At 44.0% G+C, this 21,961-nt stretch overlaps 2 protein-coding genes across 2 annotated transcripts in view; both read left to right on the forward strand.

Moving 5' to 3' along the window:
• The window catches only part of LOC108791371 (atrial natriuretic peptide receptor 1-like), a 39,431-nt gene extending 22,335 nt beyond the window's left edge, over window positions 1-17,096 (forward strand). The window contains exons 16-23 of the mRNA XM_018561848.1: window positions 2,565-2,684; window positions 3,545-3,638; window positions 9,157-9,244; window positions 9,864-10,003; window positions 11,212-11,364; window positions 12,829-12,927; window positions 13,370-13,461; window positions 17,031-17,096. Coding sequence (XP_018417350.1) covers window positions 2,565-2,684; window positions 3,545-3,638; window positions 9,157-9,244; window positions 9,864-10,003; window positions 11,212-11,364; window positions 12,829-12,927; window positions 13,370-13,461; window positions 17,031-17,096 — 852 coding nt within the window. The remainder of the gene's footprint in view (window positions 1-2,564; window positions 2,685-3,544; window positions 3,639-9,156; window positions 9,245-9,863; window positions 10,004-11,211; window positions 11,365-12,828; window positions 12,928-13,369; window positions 13,462-17,030) is intronic.
• Window positions 17,097-20,011: 2,915 nt separating this feature from the next.
• Window positions 20,012-21,961, forward strand: part of SSX2IP (SSX family member 2 interacting protein) — a 27,048-nt gene continuing 25,098 nt past the window's right edge. The window contains exon 1 of the mRNA XM_018561858.1: window positions 20,012-20,141. The gene's annotated coding sequence lies outside the window, so the exon portion shown is untranslated. The remainder of the gene's footprint in view (window positions 20,142-21,961) is intronic.

A 21,961-nucleotide genomic window follows, 5' to 3' on the forward strand; every position in this document is an offset into this window, starting at 1 on the left:
CCCCCTTTTTTATTGTAGAGCATTACTACGCAAGGTGAAGGTATGTGCACTCTCGGTGCTGCCTCCAGTGTTAGGTTTCGTGCACTCAGGCGGCAAGGAGGGGGCGATAAAACCAGGCGGCTGATCTGCGGTTTTACTGAGGCCGTAGAGTACTGTATGCAGTGCCGCGGCCACAATGCTTTGAAGGGTGGCACAGCAAAAATATACAGCATGCTGCATTTGGCAGGTGGTTCTGCTTGTCAAACACAACCATTGCAATGAATAGGACCACCCTGCAACTTTGTGGGTGCACAGGTTGCATTCGGAATATTGAAATAGAAAATCCCTATTGGAATTAAAAATAACCTGAATTCAGGAGGCAGCCACTGCTCCACCGCCCTCTGAAAGGCAATCCACCGTGCATCACTTTTCAGAGGGTGGTGGAGGTTGCCACCCATGTGAACTCCTTTACCCCTATGGCACTACAGGATTCAGCATCCTTCATTCAGGAAGACTGAGGGCATCCTGTGAGAGCAGGGCATCATGGACGTGCCCCCTGAGGGCCATCACCACAGTGCCCTGTACTCATAATAATGATGTATCATCAGTGGCTCTCTGTGCATCGCCGAGGACTGTCCTGTAATGTGACCGGCCAGAGGATATCCCCAAAAAACCGCAAAAATACATTTCTTCTGATACCTTTCGGGGGGAGAACGGCAGCACTGGGGGGCTGAGCCCGTAGTTTGGCTTTAATTATCAGCACTGCAGCAACTGATTACCCATAACTCATAGTCTGGCATGACATAGGATGTGGGTGCTCTGGTCACCTCCATAAGGGACCTGACTTCTTCCTCCCTAAGGCGCCATAATGACATTTCAAACACCCAGATGACTCAATATCAATGGAAATCCCCAGATGTCCTTGCATGGCATGTTTAAATCTCAATAGTATTACATGGAGTATATTATAAACTGCAGTAATCTTTCTGTGGAATGACTCACTAAACATTTATTTACTAGGATCTGGTGAAGAAAATGTCTGAATATACAAAATATATGTGTGTCGGTGTGGGCTTCCCTACTTTTCTGTTTATTTCTATGAACGTTAATAATATAAAGTGCACCCCCCCAACAAAAAGTCACGATAGCGACTATTTCACAAGCAGATGTTGTTGAAGTTATAAAAGGCAGATCCAACATCTACCGAGATAATGGTAACAGAAACTGTGATGACAAGTGTTTATCTGCCATATACATGCTGTCAATGACCTTTCACAGAATACATCAGACCCAACGTGCAATAAGAGTAATATTTATAATGCTGGGCATTAAGATTTATATAAACAGATCACTACACAGTCAGACTATCCATACTGTTATCTGCATCAATAAACATTACGAGAGAGGATTTACTTATGTACTCAATGGATGCTGGATGTTTAGAGGATCAGTAAACGAGAAGTAGACGTATGTGAAAGAACTGAAAACTACATTGAAACTGGCCATACAATTACTCTGCAATCTTGCTGACTTGGCTGAAATTCGACCAATGGGTGACCTCGTAGGGACCCCCCTTTTTTCCTATTGACGAAGGAGCCAGTCTGAAATATCTTAACTGTAGCCATTGAGCTGCAGTCACTGTTTGGGAATTTTGACAGCGGCACACCCAACCTAAATCAAACTGCTACTAGGAGCACATAGCAGGCAACTCCAAGGGACTGCACACCAGATCAGTTCTCTTACTCAGTGTCCAGGGTGTCCCCAAGCCCCAGCAAATGCAGAGCTACTTGACCTCTTCTGTTCCAGCTTTCTTAGTCTCAACATTGGCCCAGATATGTGACGGGTCACTTGCTGACTATCAGTGAAGCATAGGAGCTGGAGGAATTAGCTGTTGGCTCTTAATCAGGAAAAATGTGCTATACGTGTCTAACAGAGTTCCTGGGGATTTAGGCCACTCCAGACACTGTATAGGAGAACTAACGTGCCCCCACCTAAGGGTTGCTGCCAATAGGTGCCAGTGCCAGTTTAGGTTTATTTTAGTTTAGGTTTTCTTCAACCTCAGCCTAATCCCAAAGCTGAGTCCAACCACAACACCAACCTTTAAGACCCAACCTTTCCACACAAACTTGGCCCTTAAAGGCCAACTTCAATTTCTGTTTTTTATAGCCTCTAGGGCAGTGGTGGCGAACCTTGGCACTCCAGCTGTTTTGGAACTACAAGTCCCATGAGGCATTGCAAGGCTCTGACAGCCACAGACATAACTCCCAGAGGCAGATGCATGTTGGGATTTGTAGTTTTGGCACAGCTGGAGTGCCAAGGTTCGCCACCACTGTTCTAGGGTAATCCACATAGTAAAATACTTGCCTTCAGACCTTATCTTGAGGTCTTCTCTGCCCCTCCTGGAGCAAGCATGGAGGGTTCCTGGGGAATCAGGGTTAGAATTAAAAACATGCATCTGCCCCTTTGATAAGAACAGAATGCACAAGGTTCAGAGTGGTCATAAGTTTCTACAAAGCTGTTTTGGACCTTGTTCAGACCGGCCTAATAGTGCCACTTTAATCCTATTCTTCTTCTCTTTTCTGAAGCTGATAAAGAGATGCTGGGCACACAATGCTATGATGAGACCTTCGTTTGAGCAAATTAAGAAAAGTTTAGATAAAATGAATCCTCACCGCGTCAGCCCTGTGGATATGATGATGAATTTGGTAAGCAAACTTTACAAAATTAAAGTATATCTATTGCAGGAAATCCAAAATGTTAGAGTTGTCAGGTAAAGCCTTCAAATGGGGGAAGCCTGTTCCAATATAAGAGGTGATTTAGAGAGTGATGGATCCAAAACAAAAAGGAAACTTTATTGCTGGTAAAAACACTGAATTAAACATTTCCTAATCTATGAAATAAAAAAAAATGGCTTTAGATAAGCTTTATCTAGATATGTACAAAATAAATATAGCAGTCAGAAATCCTCCAAAACAGAGCAGGTTGGACAAATTAAAAGCTTATTTATTTCAAGACGTGTTTCACACTTCTTAGTGTTTAGTTTCTTGTTTACATCTCTTTAACTCTTCCTATTTTTATTGTTTTCAATTATAGATAAACCAAAACTTTTTTCTTTTTGGAAAGAGTGGTGAATGGTTAAAACCCATTTTTTTTGCCATCTGTATCCCAATTATATTTCCCTTCATTTATTGTCCTGTAGACACAACAGGAAGTGAGAGGAAAGTGAGTTAAATCGCCTGTTAGACAGTGTCCCTATTGGAGGAATTGTCCTAATTTCCTAGTCTGGTGACAACTCACAATTTTTGTTTTTCCTTCACTAAAGCAAATGGGGATGGTTAATCTTCCCAGCGGGGACAGCAAAAAAAAACCCTGATGGGGATTAAACGCTTCCCTATTCCATACAAAACTAAAAATAACTGGGCTTTAGATACACTGTTTTTATTCATGGAGTAAGGAAGGGTTTGATTTCTACCTAGCTAAATTATCTGGGTCCCTTTTAAATAGGATTTTTGTTGGGTTATGGTTGTTGATGGTTAATTGACAGTTATTTGTATTACAATGGTAGATGGAGAAGTACAGCAAACACTTAGAAGCCATTGTAGCTGAGAGGACACAGGATCTTTTACAAGAGAAACAAAAAACGGACCGTCTTCTATACAGTAAGTATATCAACTAGACATTGAGCAGAATTCTGCATACACAAAAACACCACTAGGGGGCATCATAATACAATGAGAATGGTCCATTCAATGGTTGTTTAACCAGTTGACATCCGCGGTGTTAAACCCCCTTCCCATCCAGGCCATTTTTCAGTATTCAGCGCTGCGGTACACTGCCGTCTGGCGACGGCAACCCGCAGATAGGAGTCAGCTGTCCGTCCGTTTTTTCTTAACGGGCAGATGGCCAGAGGTTAAAGAAGAACTCTGGGCAAAGAAATATCTTACCCTTGCAGTGGGGCTGTTGCCAGGCTGCAAGGGTTAAGTGCTGTTTTTGTCTAAGGAGCTCAAAAAAAATCTGTTTTGCTTACTTGATCCTCTGGCTCTTTCCATGCTGCTAGCCTGGTCCCTGCAGCCTTTTCTCCTCCTCGTTCTGGTGGTCTAAGGTCTATTGACCTGCATTAGATGTGAGGACGCCAAAGGATATTCTATAGCCAGAGCAAATAGAGAGAGGTGAGTGTTGACTGTCCCCGGTGTGGGGATCAGGTAAGTAAAACCACTAGAGTCCCCAGATAAAACAAGCACTTAACCCTTGCAGTATGGTGATAGCCACAGTGCAAGGGCAAGTTTTTTTTCTTTGCTTGGAGTTCTCCTTTAGATAACTTAAAGTATAATTAAACCTTTTTTTGCATATATCTACTGCTAGAAATAGTTACCTGTGTCTGCGCCGTTCACTCCCGTCCGAAGATCTGAAGAATCATGGGGCTGGCGCATGCTCAGTAGACATGTGCACTGCCAAAAAATTTGTTTTGTTTTGTTTCAAATTCGGATTTGTGTTATTTAGTTTTTCGAGATTCGGGTGTGAAAGTCAATTCGGATTCGGAATTCGGATTCGGACGAAATTCGGTAGCGTTAGTACAAACGTTTGTTTCGTTTTCTGTTCTTATTCGTTTCTAATTCGTTTCTTATTAGTTTCGTTCGTTCGTTTGCAGCAAAAGTGACATTTGAGGGGGAAAACTATTTTTCTCCTCTAATGTCACTTTGCTCCAACGAACGAAACGAATAAGAAACGAATAAGAACAGAAAACGAAACGAACGTTCGTACTAACGCTACCGAATTTCGGAAATGGAAATTCGGATTCGTTTGCATTCGTTATGTCTGTAATTCGGAATTCGGATACATCCGAATGTCCGAAAATACTGGTGGTCTAAGGTCTATTGACCTGCATTAGATGTGAGGACGCCAAAGGATATTCTATAGCCAGAGCAAATAGAGAGAGGTGAGTGTTGACTGTCCCCGGTGTGGGGATCAGGTAAGTAAAACCACTAGAGTCCCCAGATAAAACAAGCACTTAACCCTTGCAGTATGGTGATAGCCACAGTGCAAGGGCAAGTTTTTTTTCTTTGCTTGGAGTTCTCCTTTAGATAACTTAAAGTATAATTAAACCTTTTTTTGCATATATCTACTGCTAGAAATAGTTACCTGTGTCTGCGCCGTTCACTCCCGTCCGAAGATCTGAAGAATCATGGGGCTGGCGCATGCTCAGTAGACATGTGCACTGCCAAAAAATTTGTTTTGTTTTGTTTCAAATTCGGATTTGTGTTATTTAGTTTTTCGAGATTCGGGTGTGAAAGTCAATTCGGATTCGGAATTCGGATTCGGACGAAATTCGGTAGCGTTAGTACAAACGTTTGTTTCGTTTTCTGTTCTTATTCGTTTCTAATTCGTTTCTTATTAGTTTCGTTCGTTCGTTTGCAGCAAAAGTGACATTTGAGGGGGAAAACTATTTTTCTCCTCTAATGTCACTTTGCTCCAACGAACGAAACGAATAAGAAACGAATAAGAACAGAAAACGAAACGAACGTTCGTACTAACGCTACCGAATTTCGGAAATGGAAATTCGGATTCGTTTGCATTCGTTATGTCTGTAATTCGGAATTCGGATACATCCGAATTTCCGAAAATTCGTCCGAATTTCGATTTGGAACGAAACGAATCGCACATGTCTAATGCTCATTAGAGATCTTCGGCTGGGAGAAAAGGAGACACATGGTAAGTCAATGCACGCAACCCGGCAGCGTGCACCAGCACAGACAACATGGGACAGGTAGACACAGCAGTCAGCGCTGGATCAGAGACCGTCACCAGCGCTGGAGGGACTCCTGAAAACTACTGGAAAGAAGAAGATGATCGGATCAAGAGGCATCATTTAAGGTAAGTCCTTAAAGCAGCATTGGGCGGGGAATGTGACTTTAATGTCACTTTAAGGAATCATGTTACGGCAGAACCATGGATGCTACAGTACTATTTTATTATTACAGGTTTATATATCGTGCCGACAATTTACACAGCTCTTTACATTGCACATTCACATGCCCTTAAAGAGCTTACAATCTAAGATAAGAAGCTTACAATGCACTATTGGTGTTTTATAGGAACCGAACAATAAGGAAATTGGTAAAACTTGGGAAAGAGTACTGTTTTAGACTATGTAACACTAAATTTAAGTTTGTACATTTGGAGCTAAAAATGCAATGCCTAATATCCCTCATGGATTTAGTGTAGAGCAGCGATATTAGGAATGACTATATACTGTATAAAAGGAAACCAAAAATTTTAATCACATAAGGTTCAGATCTAAAAACAATTGTTATTCTTAAAGGAGAATTATCAGGCTAGTGCTTTTCACTCACCTCATAGTTCTAGCCGACCTGTGACAATGAGACTGTCACAGGTCGGCTCAGTAGATCGGGAGGTGAGCGAACATATACCGGCGTTCGCTCACCTCTCGATCCTTTCACTGCTCTTTGCCGTGACAGGGGAGGGGCTGGATTCCCACCTCCCCGCTCCGCCATCGCTGACTGGCGGAACGGACGGGGGAGGGGGCAGTTACAGCTGGCTCTGCCTCTAGATAGGCAGAGCCAGCTGTCAGTCACGCAGCTGGGCGGATCCAGACATAATTGTCGGGATCCACTTCAGCTGCGGCGTCTTAGTATATCGCGAGCAGCAGCTCGCAGTATACTGCGGTGTCTCAGTATACCGTGAGCTACAGCTCGCGGTATACTGAGCCTAGGGTGACAGGAGGACGCTAGTTTGTGTCCTCCCGTTACCCTAAGGAGAACTATGGGGAAAAGCCTTAACCCCATAGTTCTCCTTTAATGGCACATTAACAGCACACTTTATGGCAGATTTACATACTAGAGTGCCTCATTCAGTGCTGTCAGTTCTAGGTTCTGCAGTTTCTGGTCTGCTTCTCCTTCCAGGTTCCTGTTGCTGTTCTATGGCCATTGGAGGGCCACTGATGATGACTGATGTAGTTCTTGCACATTCTAGACATTTTACAGATTTTTGGCAGAAGGGGCTGTAACTTTACAACCCTATAACTTTTCTGTGTTCTTGAAACAGTTACATGCATGTGTATTTTCACAGTTATTATACTGTACATATCATGAGCTTGAGGTACATTTGCCCTTTCACAAGGCTCTGTATTGGCAACAACAACATAAACTGAAATGGTGTGTAATTTCCTGAGGGCTAATTGACTCTGGCTGTATTGCATTGCACAAAGAAGCAGATGTTCCCATTCAGGTTGCCAAGGACACGGTGAAAATACCTCACTTGAGATTCTGAATTCAGTTTTGTGAGTGAATGGCCTGGCCTATCTCTTAGAATGACACGCTGAATATAGATAATCCAGCATTCTATAAGCAAGCATCTTCCTCACACATGGATGTCAATGTAGCATTTTTGCATTCAAACATAGCTATTTGTGGGCTCCTACATCTCTGTGTCTGCTTTTTGTACTTTGTAATTGTTTCTCAGATTCTTATATAGTGCAAAGTATTCTCAAGGTCTGTTTATACAAAGGCCATTTTTAATTTCCACTTGATGGCCTGACTAACTAAGTAACCATGAGATGGATCCAGGGACCATAGTCTTCCTGTTGTTTGTTTTTTGGGATATTATTTTAGTGCATCAGTCCATCCCAAACCAATCTTTCTTGTCGGAAATCTGGTGATTTAAGAATTGCTTGGGAATTATGTGCACCTTCCTTAGACGCACCCACTGCCAGCTCTTTGCTCGCTCTCACATATTGAAGGCCTGATGTAAAAAGAAGGCAAGCATGTACAATAACTTTCTTACAGCCACCGTTTAGATTCAGATCTGTCTTTGATGCAGAAGACACCCTTCACACGGGCTGATCAGGAGGGGATCCATGCACGGATCCCCTCCTGATCTGAACAGAATGGAGCGGATATCACTGCTGTGACATCCTGACATCCGTGTCCATCCAGTTTTTTCCTCCATCTTGCGATGAAGGAAAACTGAAATGGTCGCACCCCTTGTCAGTCTATAGGGAATCAGATGCAAACGGACTTGTGCCTGTTTATATCAGATTACCCCAATCCGGCATGATCAGGTCGGGCGAAACGGATCACGGATCCATTTGTTTTCCCAGACCTGGTGGGGGTAACCCCCATCCGTTTACACATGACTGCCCATAGACTAACATTGGTCATCTGATCAGACCGCTCATGTGAAAGGGGCTGACAGAGAAAGGAAAACTGACTGTACACCAGTAAAACTTAATTTGAAAAACTAGTTTTCAGAGCGCTTGTTCAATTCTCTAATAGTTAATGGGGTCAAATTAATAATATTACTAATAATACTACTAATAATACTATAGTGCTGAAAAAAATTGAAGGCGCAGGATGTAATATTTTACTCGAGCAAACAAATTTCTAACAGTGAATGCAGTTTCCATTAAAGAAAGTCCTGAATGTAAAACCAAATGAAGTTTTGAATGACATTCGTCAAATCTTTGTTGGTGTTATTGAATGTTCTCATTACATTTTTTATATGAAAATCTACCAGTGTATGACCAGCTTAAAGAAGAACTCTGGACTAAACTGTTCTTAACTCTTGCAGTGGGGCTATTCCTGCACTGCTACTCCTGCACTCCAAGGGTTAAGTGCTCGTTTTTGTTTAGGTGCTAAAAAATGTTATACTCACTTGATCCTCTGAGCCTGCTTGCTCTTAGACCTGTCCCTGGAGGCTCTCTCCCCCTCCGCTGCAGTGGTCTAAGGTCCATGAGTTATCACGTCCTATACACATTGTATAGGACATGAGGATGCTGAGGGATATATCTCACTGCAGCAGAGGAAGAGACAGGCTTAGGGGACTGGAGTAGTAGCCAGCCAGATCTGCAGTTTGGGTGAGTATAACTTTTTTATTTTAGCACCTAGACAAAAACAAACACTTAACCTTTGCAGTACGGGGGCAGCTGCAAGACCAGTTCTGCTTTAAGTTACGCAACACAGGCTACAGGATGTGCATTTCCTGTGACCCAATGACGTGCTTTCTGAATTCTGGCTGCAGTGGATTGCATACAACCTTGCAGCCAGAATCTGACCACCAAGAATCAATATACCTATAACAGTATCAAGGGGTTCATTTGTGAAGCTTTTTCACTAAAATGAGTTTTCTAACAGTGCCTCTCAACTTTCCACACATTACCAGGTATGCTGCCGAAGCCGGTCGCTGATGATCTCCGCCAAGGTCTCACATGTGAAGCTCAGAGCTATGCTAATGCAACTGTTTATTTCAGGCAGGTTCCATGCATGTCTGTGGTTGTAGCATGCGTGCTTGCTCGTGTCTGTTCTTTTGTGGTATGGTGCTCTTGCAGCATAAATTTCACTTCTACAGATTCAGAGGACAGGGGCCATAAATGTAACCGCCATGGACACCATCTGTAAATTGCATACAAAGGACCTGAACTCTGGAAGCTGCCTCCATCTTGGTAGTGGCAGAGCTTTGTTTCCTCATGTCAGAGCTGTCTTGATGACTGATGAGATGAAAACTGGTGGGGGAATATTCAGGAAGCAGCAGGAATGGTTCACAAAGCACAGATAAACACAAAATGAATGAAGCAGAATCAGGGAGATGCATGCAATGTAGATTTCTCTCCAGCAAGCAGCACAGTAGTGACATCACCTACTCTCACACCAGATCTGGTGAGAATAGTCAGAGACAGCAGCTCCTTGGATGGTCTCACACGGCAGATAAACAGCTATGAGGCTAAAGGCACAAGAGTACCAGGGCATCCTCACATAGTTTTCTGCTATTCCTTACAGGAGGAATCTGATACCCAATCTTCACTTTTTGTGTTTAGGACCACTATAATTACCATTCCAGTTCATTCACATCATTTTCTCTCTCTTGTTTAGTGACATTGTGGGCTTCACGTCACTGTCTGGGGCCAGCACACCTCACCAAGTGGTCAACTTCCTCAACAAGCTGTACACCCAGTTTGACGACATTATTGACAATTATGATGTGTACAAGGTGGAAACTATCGGAGATGCATGTATGTCACCTCTTTGTTACTTAGTTATGATAACTGAAAAGTATATTTATCTTGGTCTTGGTTTTTAATAGAACATGGGTAGGGTATTAGAACCCATCATCTTTTTATTGCTCTCCACTGGGAGTATTTTCCATTACTGGTGACCATTGTCTTCGGCAAAGAAAGTGCACAGAAACAGGAGGCAAACAGGCACCACTTTCTATATTAGATGTAAAGTCTATCTTAAGCCAATTTTGTTTTTTGTTTTGGATAGAAATGTCCTTGTGATCATTGGCACCAAGATTGAAAATATGGGGAAAATCCCATATTCTGAGTTTCGCCAGACTAGTAATAGAGGGGGAATTGTACAATGGGGATACTTGTTAGAGTAACAAATGCCTAAGAGTAGGGATGAACTAAGGTTTGGACCAAACCAACTCTGCTCCTCCCAGTCCAAACCCCTACGGGACATGGAGTCACCTGCCTAATCAGCTGTGGGCCGGGCATTCCCTGCTCTGCACATAAATAAATGGGCGGATGCTTGTGCTGCCATCATTGACCTATTATGGCCACATGGTCAATGTATTTGACCAAATATAACCATGTGGCCATATAACTATGAATACAACCAGAATTTACATGCAGCTGTGGGTCAGAAATTCCCCGGCTGCTTCTGATTGAGCTTTCTTCAAGGCTCGGAGGCGCTCAGATTTGGACTGAACCTAAGGTCATTCCTATCTAAAAGGTAATTTTCCTTACTCAATTCCCCTCACTTTGGAGAAATTTCCTTTAGTTGTCTGTTCTATAGGGCAGGAAGTGAAGGGGGATTTTACCCTAGGCCAAAGAAAGCCGACATCTACTCTGTCCAAAATGAAAAAAAGTTTTGGCTTTAGATAGACTTTAAAGAATCTAGTGGTGTCACCTGCCCACCCGCGGCTCCCTAATTGCACAATGAAGGAACAGCAGAATTTTGATAAGCCATCTACTCATGTTACCCTGTTCCCTGTCAGCAGAACCTAACTGTTCTCTAATGCTGACCCTCCCTCTTTCAGCCCTGCTTCACTGTTTTTTTGGTTTCAAGCTGTTTTTTGTTTTTTTTTGCTTCAAGCTGTTTCTTCAGACAGTTTCAGTATGTTGGCTCCTCATTTTACACAGCAGATAGCAACAAGAAGACTTTTATCAGAGGAGGACATGCACCTTTTTCACGAGTTAACCTAAATGTCTTGCAGATATGGTGGTATCTGGTGTCCCAAAGGAAAACGGTGTGATGCATGTGTCAGAGATTGCAAGTATGGCTTTGGATCTCGTCACTGTTTGCCACTCATTCAAGATCCCTCATATACCAGACGCTAAGTTGAAGATCAGAGCTGGAGTACATTCAGGTGGGCTGCAGTAAAGCAGTTCAATGTCTTGTCTGCTCTGCTTTGTGGTAAATTCGGGAGGTTCATTTTTCTCCACTGAGGATAGACCAGTGACTTCAAGGCAAAGTCTATTGCAGTCTCATCAACACTCTGTTTGTAGTAATGGAAGACATAATTCCTGCCATTAATGGGGAGCATCTACATTGTCTGGGGTAGACAGGGGGGACTGATGAATTTAATAAGTATAGAAAAGCCATGCACAGGTTCACATCATCCAGCCTTTGGGACCTGAAGGTGTCTGCACCTATGACAGTTCATTTGGCTGTCCAATTATAGGACCACATACTGTACATGTTTGGATTCTGTGTCCGAAGCATTTAATTTGCATTGGGAATTTATAAAGCAGGTCCAGGTAACAAGTAAAGTTAATCTGTGGGCTACTAATGCTATGCAGCAAGCACCTCCACTGCACTAAAGTCAGAAAGTCTAGTCCGTTTACCTTAAAGCTCAAATCCAGTTTATAACTGTAATTACATTTTAAGTTTCCTTATCCAAAAAAAACATCGCAGCATAAGTAAAGCAGAACTTTTTTAAAACACAAGAACTTCGTGCAGGCAGCAGGAGGGAAAGAAGTTATGTATTTTTATACTTTCTTGCTGCCTTGTGGTTCTCCTCCCCCCAGCGTTTCCGCTGCTGTTTGCTTCATTCATTTTGACAGCGGCCTCCGGCTGGCTATTGCACCCGCCCCCTGCTTCTGTCAATCAGCAGAGCTGGACCTGAACTTCTCCATCGGGTCCTCCTCTGCTGATTGACAGCAGCAGTGGGCAGGTGCAATAGCAATTTTTATCTTTACCTTAAGTGGTGGGCTGGTCTTGAATACCTTAGAGACCAGCAACCTATAATGAGGTGGTAGCACTTTCTGCAGAATTCTCCTGTGTGCACATGGTGGCTTGATAATGTACCCCCAGGAGGCCGGTCCTTGACACACTGGGCTCACAGGAAATTGGTTGTTTGGCACTGAGTGTCATTCAACCCAGAGATGACCATCAGCGGTGGAGGAGATGTTATTGCAGCCAGAACTACTTTATTATCTTTAAAAATCATGGGTAATGGATTGCTTACATTTTATTATAAACTGGAGTTGGGCTTTAAAGCTGACCATAAATATGAGATAGTTTGGACCAGATCCAGAGACATCTCAGGGCTATGGGCACTGTAAATGTGGCAGTTCTCAAGGGGGGAAGAGCCATCAGTTCCAAGATTTAAATGATTTGCTATTTCACCCTCGAGATATGCCAATATCACATCTCACTATCCACCTTCCACCTTCTTCCCCCTTCCATAAACATAGACATGCATAGACATGCATGCTCCAGCACTCCAAACTTATGCATAATATTTTGGGTATAGATCCCTTCTAATAACTGGACCATAAGACTCAGCATGTGCTGTAAATATTTTCACATCTCTGCCTCTCCTTTGAAGGTCCTGTAGTGGCCGGGGTGGTTGGCTCCAAGATGCCTCGTTACTGTTTGTTTGGAGATACGGTCAACACAGCATCAAGGATGGAATCTACCAGTGAAGGTAGGAACACAACAACATAATATATTCAGCGTTTTGTGTATATTTTCTCTATTTATGAATTACTTTCAGGAATATAAATACATCTTTTAAAAATATATAATGTTAAGTCAACTGGGCACACCTGCTGCTATGATACAATTGACCGGTGAGGTGAATTTCCCTATCCATGATGTTAGTAAACGTTTTTCTCATACTAAATAAGAAAAAAAACTAACAGTGTATGGTCAGCTTTATATTGACTATGGCAAGTGGGAAGATCTGGGAACTGGATTCCCTAAGATGCATATGTAAGAAGATGATTAGTGATGTACGTCTCTGGCATTAGCCCCAAAGTGAAATACCAATCTTCATTGAACTACAAATATATTTTCTTGTAATAAGTGTGACAAGATCTTCTCATTTTAGTTTTGAACATTACATTTTTTTTTCTTTTGTCCATTAGCCTTAAAAATTCAGTGCAGTTCCAGTGCTGCCGATCAGCTCAAGCAAATTGGGGGTTATATCCTGGTCTGCCGAGGAACGCTTGATGTAAAGGTAAAGTGAATTACATTGGAGATACACATCTCTCTATATAGTAATATATATTTACATTGTCCTGCTATGATGGGACAATTTTGTTTTTTGGGCACCTTTTTGGGTAGTGTATTTAAGAGTCCTGATTATTATCACCAAGGCAATGAGTGAGGGGAAATCTAAAAAATTGGTTGTCCCTACAATAAAAGGTCAGGGGAAATCTTCCAATGGTGACACCTCTTCCGGTGACAGCTGTGTAAGAGGGTAATTTGCTTCACTTTGGGAGATTTTCTCTAACATCCTGTTACATTCAAGTACCTTATTTATTAACAGAAATGTATCTTATTTGTGTATGACTCGGCTGTAGATCCTGAAATCATCTCTAATTGGTGCTGACACTGTCCTTTCTTCTGGAGGGTGGCTTCTTTTCTTCTCCATGGTCCCTGTGTGTGTTGTAACATAGTCATCGCTCCAAGCTTGATCCAGTGATGGACTACAATCTCACATTTAGTTTACTTATTTGAAGTAATGGAAGCAATGGGTAGGTACTACGGGCAACAGACAACTCCTAGAGTTTCTACAAAACAGACCCGCAAATGATTTCTGGTTGGATTGTAGACCAAGACGTTCTCCTGGTGAGACAACCTTGGGAGTCTTTACAGTTAGTTGTCACCAATTTGAAGCATACATGAAGCACAGGCATAGTTGTACTGCAAGATCAGCAATTCTACACCCCCAGATTCTGCACGCCCAGCTCCTTCAGATACATGGTGGGGATTTTAGAAGTGACGAATCAGTCTTGTATCATGTTAATACATGAGTCAGACACCAGATATAGACACATTTCTTATGGTGGACAGAGCAGAAGTAGCAGGTGAAGCCTTGCACTCAGATATTGAGAATGATAATGTATATATAGTCTGGTCATCTTTAAATGGAAAATTAGGTAACAACTACATAGAGAAAGATGTTTGCAATTAATTCCTGTTTATCGATTCATTGGAAATAAACAAACTGCTGTGTTTTCTATTTCATTGGTTGAATAATTTGACTCCATAGAAAAGCAGGTAAAAAACCTAACGTGACCTAACCAATAACCATTTAATATGTTTTCAAAGCCATGGGACCATAGAGCCATGTTTGAATTTAATCTGGTAACGCTATCATCAACTTAAAAAAGCACAGAAAAATTAAGTATGTTAAATTCTAAGGCCTTGTTCACACCAAGCGCGTTCCAGGAGCAGAGCAGAGCAGTTACAAAACTGTGGCCAATGTATTCCAATGGTATTTTGGGCTCTAGTTCACAAAGCAGAGTTCAGTTCCAGAGCATGTAAAAAAAACTGCAGTAAGCCCTATTTTACCTGCTCTGGAACGCATGCAAACGCATCAAAAAGGCCCAGAACGCATCCAAAAACGCGGCAAAACCCCACTGCATTATGTGTGCAGAAACTCATGTAGATCTGGTCTGCATTTGGTGTGAACAAGCCCTTACTTGCTGCATTTTCCTTTCCATAAACAGTGTTTTATTGGCTTGCAATGTGCTTCTGAACTTCTGAAGAGTCAACTCTCTACCACAGCTCCCTTCCTCCTTGTATGTCACAGCCCTCTCCTCTTCAATGAGTAGCTTAGGAACCACTTGAATGAAAGCTCCAAGTTTGCTGGGGCTGCCAACATTACATCCAAGATGGCGGCACCCAGGACAAGTCTCAGGGCTTTTAAAAGTCTACACAAGGGAGGCTTCTACAGGTAAATAACGTGTCTTATAGAACTTAAATGCACATACAAGATTGTTGTAGGTCTGGTGATAGGGTTTGTTTAAGCCACTGCTTGGCCATAAGTGGGCTCCATTCTTTACATATTTGTTCCCAATAACCCCAACCTCACCCATTTTATTTCAGGTACAAAACATCACAGAAATAAAATAATCAAAATGTAAGATTCATTTATCTAGGGCAGCTCTGCATTGCAAGTGTTTCGGTAGTGGATGATGGGCACTTGTGCTGCAATGTGGGGTGCTTAGGGCATTACAGAGGTCCGACCTGGAGCTGAAGATGAGGGTTGTACTGTCACTCGGGGCCGAGGGTATTGTCCTTAGTATTGGAGGTCAGATCCAGAGAACACTTGGAACCTAAACATTAATTTGGGGGACTGTGACTTTCAAACCAGGCAACAGAGGGGCAAATAAAAAGTAAGTACGAGGAACAAAGTCTGCCTGCTATCCCGTGATCCTTTGCCCTAAACTGCCTTTGTTAATAAAATAAAAAGTGCATTTTGTACAAAATTTTGGGGTTTGATAAAGAGTTGCGTAATATTGTACTACATTAAAATATGCAACTGCCACTATTTTATTATTTTAGGCCTAAAATGTGGAATTTAATATGTGTGCAAAAAACGCACAAAAAGCTTTGCAAGCCTATTCAGACTGGTCTGATGCATTGCAATGCATTACTGCACATTCAGCATTACACACATTAGCCTTCATTTTGAATGTTCTGTGATGTGTTGCGTTGACAAAATTGGGTTGTGTCCATTTTTCACTGCTTTGTAGTGTGTTGGCATCCCATTTCAAATGAATGAGTGGTCTTAACCCAATGCACACTAAAAAAGGACACAACATGCGTTAACTCATTTACATTAATGCATCGCAGGGCTATAGTATGATGTCATGATTGGGCCCTAAATGTATGATACAGACAAGCTTAGTTGCCTATTTTTATGGACAGCTGACAATGCTGAATGTCATATGCAAATGACTGTTTGGGTTTTGCTCGCAGCCATTTGTAGCAGGATGTAACACAGAGATGTAGTGTGTAACAGCTGTGCCCTCCTGCCACAACGTGACAATTGTTACCTATAGTCCCTCTCCTGGAACTATGTGAGCAATTCCCATGGCTGCTAAGATGTAACAAATAGATACAAAGGTGTCCCACATGGTGACTGTGCATTTAAAGGGTATCTATGGTCAAAAACTAAATCTAAATTTGAATTCCCATAAGTTCTATCCCATTCCTAATAGTTAGATCCATCTAGAAGGATGTAGGAGGATGAGGATGTACTTCCTCAATAAAGTGTCACAATTCACTCAGCAATATGCATTTCCTAATGCCACCACTCTCACAAAGCCCACCTTCTGAAGTATAACTCAATGTCGTAACAATAAAACATTATCATTGCTTGCTGGAAGCAATGCATGATGGGATATGTCATTTTGAGAAATGGAGATTGCATCACATCGAGCAGCAGGGAAAGAGATGCAAAGCGCACAGGGAATCCAGGAAGTTGTTGGCAGTGATGAGCAGACAGAAGACAGCACTCACTACATAAAAGGGTTTTTTTCCCAGTAAGCTTTGATTGCGTTATCAAAAACAACTCTAGCATGTATTCCTAGTACAATGCTGATGTCATAACAGGAGAGGATATGCTGGGACTTTACATTTGCTTTAACATAACACTCACAGGCTGCAAAGTGGCTTTTCTAAGCATTGTGATTGGCCGTACATTTGTGTCCGATCAGAAATACATCATCTCATAGACGTTTATTTACACATTGCCAGATTTTTAATGCCTGTCTTTTCTTCAATCTTTTTCAGGGAAAAGGAACCATGACAACGTGGTGGCTGGACGGGAAAGAAAAATCAGGAAATATAAATATTTGACGCGCGTATTGGGACACCTCATACAGCGATCATTCACATAATCTTTATGTTTAGAACACGTAAATGATCTGTAGCCGGGGCCTTTTGTGTGTTCTTTTAAGGGTTAGTTCGCACCATATGCAGTGCGTTCCGGTCCTATTCTGTCCGGAACACACTGCATCGCATTGCGGCCGGCTCACTTTTTTGTGGGGCAGGAGGGGGCGTGGCGGGCCATTGAAGTGAATGGCACCGTAGCCACGCCCTCCGGCCGCAATGCGATCGCCCGCACGGGATTGCAGGGCACATTGTGCCTGCGGTCCGGTGCGATGACAATGCTGCAAGCACTATTTTGATCGCACCAAACCGAACCGCAGGCACAATGTGCCTTGCGATCCCGTGCGTGCGATCGCATTGCGGGCGGAGGGAGTGGCTATGGTGCTATTCACACCCCCTCCTGCCCCACAAAAAAAAGTGAGCCGGCCGCAATGCGGTGCGTTCTGGCCAGGATCGGACCGGGACGCACTGCATATGGTGTGCACTATCCTTAAGGGGTTATAGTTAATAAATGATGCTGTAACTGAATCAATCTCCCTCTTCCGGATTACCTTGACTTTTTATATACAGTTAAAAATGGAATAAAAAGCGCCTTGTACTGTTGGGTCCTCCAAAAATCTGTCCCAGGCTGCCCTGACGTCCAGCAACATGATAAAATGCCTAGGTGTTTAGTCACATGATCTATTCTGAAGGGGGCTTAGTGGAACAACTTTCAGGCAGATATGCCCAATCAATAGGTTCAAGTAACTGTGATCCCTCCATTCAACTGACATAATGTGACCAAATCCTTTAAATATGTACCCACAGAATACAAAATGTTGTTTCAGGTACCCCAGCAGCTAGTCATGTGCCCATATGCCTAGGCCAGGGGTAGGCAACCTTAGCACTCTGGCTGTGATGGAACTACAAGTCCCATGAGGCATTGCGAGACTCTGACAGCCACTGGCAAGAACCCTGAATGCAGAGTCATGATGAGCTTTGTGGATTGCTGCACAGCTGGAGCGCTGAGCTTGCCTACCCCCGGCCTAGGCATATGGGCACCTGACCAGCTGCTGGGGTGCCTGAAGCAAAATGTCGTATTCTGTAGGTACATATTTAAAGGATTTTTATTTACCGTATATTCCATAAGGGGGCAAGGTAGTGACAGTAGAAGGGGTTAACTTTAGCTATTGGTTTGTTTTAATGGATGGGTGGCTTCATTTAGCTTTAATAAAAATCTATAACGTCAGAATGATGTTCTCAGCAATTGAACAGTGCTTTCAGAAAGTTGTAGTGAAGGGTTTGTTCATCCCAGCCAGTTAGCTTGCACGTTACTGTTTTGTGTTGTAGCTAAGAAATTAAAGTGGAAGTAAACCCGTGCACATGTTTTCAGTATCAATGTTTACACAGTGTATATTATTATAAATGATTACCTATGGTCATAGTTTCCACAATATATTTAGAATTTGCAGTAAAATGTTGCAGGCCCCATACAGCCCCCTGTTCCTAAAGCCAGCACCATCTTTGAGAAGTCCCTGTCCTTTTCTGGGTAGTCTTGTCTGCCTACTGCCGGCTACACACAGAATCCCGCACATGTGCAATACAAGGCCTAGTACTACAATCAATTTTCTCATTCACGTTGATCTCAGAAAAGCCAGGGCACATGTCCCAACGAATCTCACGCATGTGCAATACAAGGCCCAGTATTACAATCAAAGTTTCCCAATAATATCAATCACAATGCAATTGATGATGAAGCACAGTGTGCATGCCGGAGGCAGATGAGGACATCACAGAAAGGTGCTCTGCAGACCTTAATTGATGTCAATTAAAAGTGTCAAATACCCCATGACTGGTGTCCATGGAAGGAATAATGCCCTATCATTGGTGTCAGTGGAAGGTATAGTGCCCCATCATTGGTGTCAATGAAAGGAATAGTGCCCCATCATTGGTGTCAGTGGGAGGAATAGTGCCCCATCATTGGTGTCAGTGGGAGGTATAGTGCCCCATCATTGGTGTCAGTGGAAGGTATAGTGCCCCATCATTGGTGTCAATGAAAGGAATAGTGCCCCATCATTGGTGTCAGTGGGAGGAATAGTGCCCCATCATTGGTGTCAGTGGGAGGAATAGTGCCCCATCATTGGCGTCAGTGGGAGGTGTAGTGCCCCATCATTGGTGTCAGTGAAAGGAATAGTGCCCCATCATTGGTGTCAGTGGGAGGAACAGTGCCCCATTAGTGGTGTCAGTGGGAGGTGTAGTGCCCCATCATTGGTGTCAGTGAAAGGAATAGTGCCCCATTGGTGTCAGTGGGAGGAATAGTGCCCCATCATTGGTGTCAGTGGGAAGAATAGTGCCCCATTATTAGTGTCCGTGGGAGAAATAGTTCCCCTCATCATAGGTACCAGAGAAAGGAATAGTGCCCCATCATTGGTGTCAGTGGGAGGAATAGTGCCCCTATCACTGGTGTTACTGGGAAGAATAGTGCCCCATCACTGGTGTTACTGGAAGGAATAGTGCCCCATCACTGGTGTTACTGGAAGGAATAGTGCCCCATCACTGGTGTCAGTTGGGGGAATAGTGCCCCTATCACTGGTGTTACTGAGAGGAATCGTGCCCCTACTGGGGGGGATAGTGCCAGAAGTTCCAGTTAAAGGCGCGCACATGTCCGCACTCCGCAGACCTCTGATTAAGCCGATACACATGACAGCCATCGCTGACACTCAGCCCCGCCCCCCTCCACCGCTCAGGTACAGGATAGACGCACCAAGATTAGTGGGCTGGACCAGCAAGCAGGTGTTCGCCGTGAATTCCCGGCGTTCTCCGCGCCAAGAAACAGGTGCTATTTTCCCCGCCCCTCCGCGGCCTGGTTGCTTGGCGACGGCCTCTATCCCGCCCCTCCACACTCCCGTTGCCTAGTTACCGCTCAGGCCTTCGGGCCGGCAGCTTAGTAGCCCGAGACTATAAACCACCGGAGGCCTTAGGAGTCCCTGGCCGCCCGTGTTCTTCATAGCCCGGGGAAGAGCGAGGACGCAGGTACCGACCTGTATGGGGAGGGGCTGCGGGGATCGGGTTACTGTGGAACTGCAGGTGCCAGCGTGCCGCAGTGTGGCCGTGCCTCGGGTTGGGTGCGGGGATTAAGCCGCAGCATGAGCTCAGGATTATGGGTTGTCATACAGCTCAGGCTGTGCACATGTCAGCTCTGCCTGACTTCCGGGACAGTCTTTGGGTTCACTGACATGTCCCTGTGGCTGGTTGGGAATTCATATCTCTCCATCGTGATGGAATTATAGTTATTGTGTGCGTGTGTGTGTGTGTGGTAGAAAATGTAAAGGCTAGAACCCATGCAATGTATCGTTGGGGAGATTTCACTTCCTGTCCTAGAGGTGTAACAGGAAGTTGTTGCAAATCTCCTAAAGTGAGGGTAATTCCCCTGTAGACAGTTGTCCATGGAACATGTGTCACCATCAGAATAGTTCCCCTAATCAGTTATTCTGGGAACAATGAACACCGGTACAAATCTGTGTGAATCTCCCTGATGGGGGACACACATGGCACTACAAAACACAACAGAGGCACTAACCCTTCCCCCACTCTATCAAAAAAAAATTGCCTAGAGCTGCCTGTTTACACCACGTTGCCGTAATGCAGAGTAGGTGCGTTGATAGGGCGCCATTCAGAACAAATCCCATTACAACACACATTGACTCTTGTCAAAATATGGTACATGCACCATATGTCCCCTTCTACTAGCTTGGAGAGGGGATCAGGGGAGTGTCTTACTGTATTTGTGGAGAGACACACAGCTTACTATCGCACACAAGGGTGGCTCCATAGGACACTGCAAGAGAAATGAGCCACCCTAAGGGCCCCAGTCACACCATATCCAGTGCGGTTCGTGCCCGGAACGCACTGGATCGCAAAGATCGAGCCTGACAGTGTTCTGGGCCGGGAGGGGGGCGTGTCGTGCCATTCATGTCAAGACACGCCCGCCCCACCCGCAGTGCGATCCCCCGCATGGGAACACGTGGTACAGGAATGCCCTCTGCTCTAGTGCAGTGCAATCTAAAAAAAATGCTGCATGCACTGCTGGTGGGGGGTGTGTCTGTGGCGCCATTGACATGTATGGGACTGACTCCCCCTCCCACCCCAGAACACTGCGATCCAGTGTATTCCAGGCTCGGAACGCACTGGCTACGGTGTGACTGGGCCTTCTAATAGGGTTGCCACCTCTCCCGGATTCACCTGGACAGTCCGGGTTTTGAGTCCTGTATGTGCTGTGTCTGGATTTCAGCTGGCCTGCAACCGGGAAACAGGACTCAAAACCCGGACTGCACGGGTGAATCCAGTACAGGTGGCAACCCTGCCCTCTAACAGGAAATCGGGGCCAGTGCTCAGGGGACCAGCTGATTCCACAGGAAGCTGAACTGCAGTGCAATTCGGTGTGTTGTCCTACGTTTGCCACGTGTTGTATTACAGCCCATCAGTAAAGTGCGTTGGGGTGCCAGCCAGAGTGACTGACGCTGCATTGCATCAACAATGTGCAGAGATGCTCTTATCACAGGTGTAGGCCAACTCTAGCTGTGGTGAAACTACAAACCCCGTCAAGCCTGCGGGCTGTCAGAGTCTTGCAATCCCTCATGGGACTTGTAGTTCCACCACAGCTGGAGGGCCGGAGTTTGCCTTCTGATCTATCACATCAATGGTTCAGATTGATTAACTTGGCAGCAGCTTGCAGCTGATTGGTAACAGATTTGTTTGTTCCGGCCACACAGGTGCCGTGATAGATATATATATATATCTATAGATATATCTATCTATCACGGCACCTGTGTGGCCGGAACAAACAAATATAT

Source organism: Nanorana parkeri, unplaced genomic scaffold (assembly GCF_000935625.1).
Source record: "Nanorana parkeri isolate BGI_ZX_2015 unplaced genomic scaffold, ASM93562v1 scaffold548, whole genome shotgun sequence".
NCBI classification, from domain to species: Eukaryota; Metazoa; Chordata; class Amphibia; order Anura; family Dicroglossidae; genus Nanorana; species Nanorana parkeri.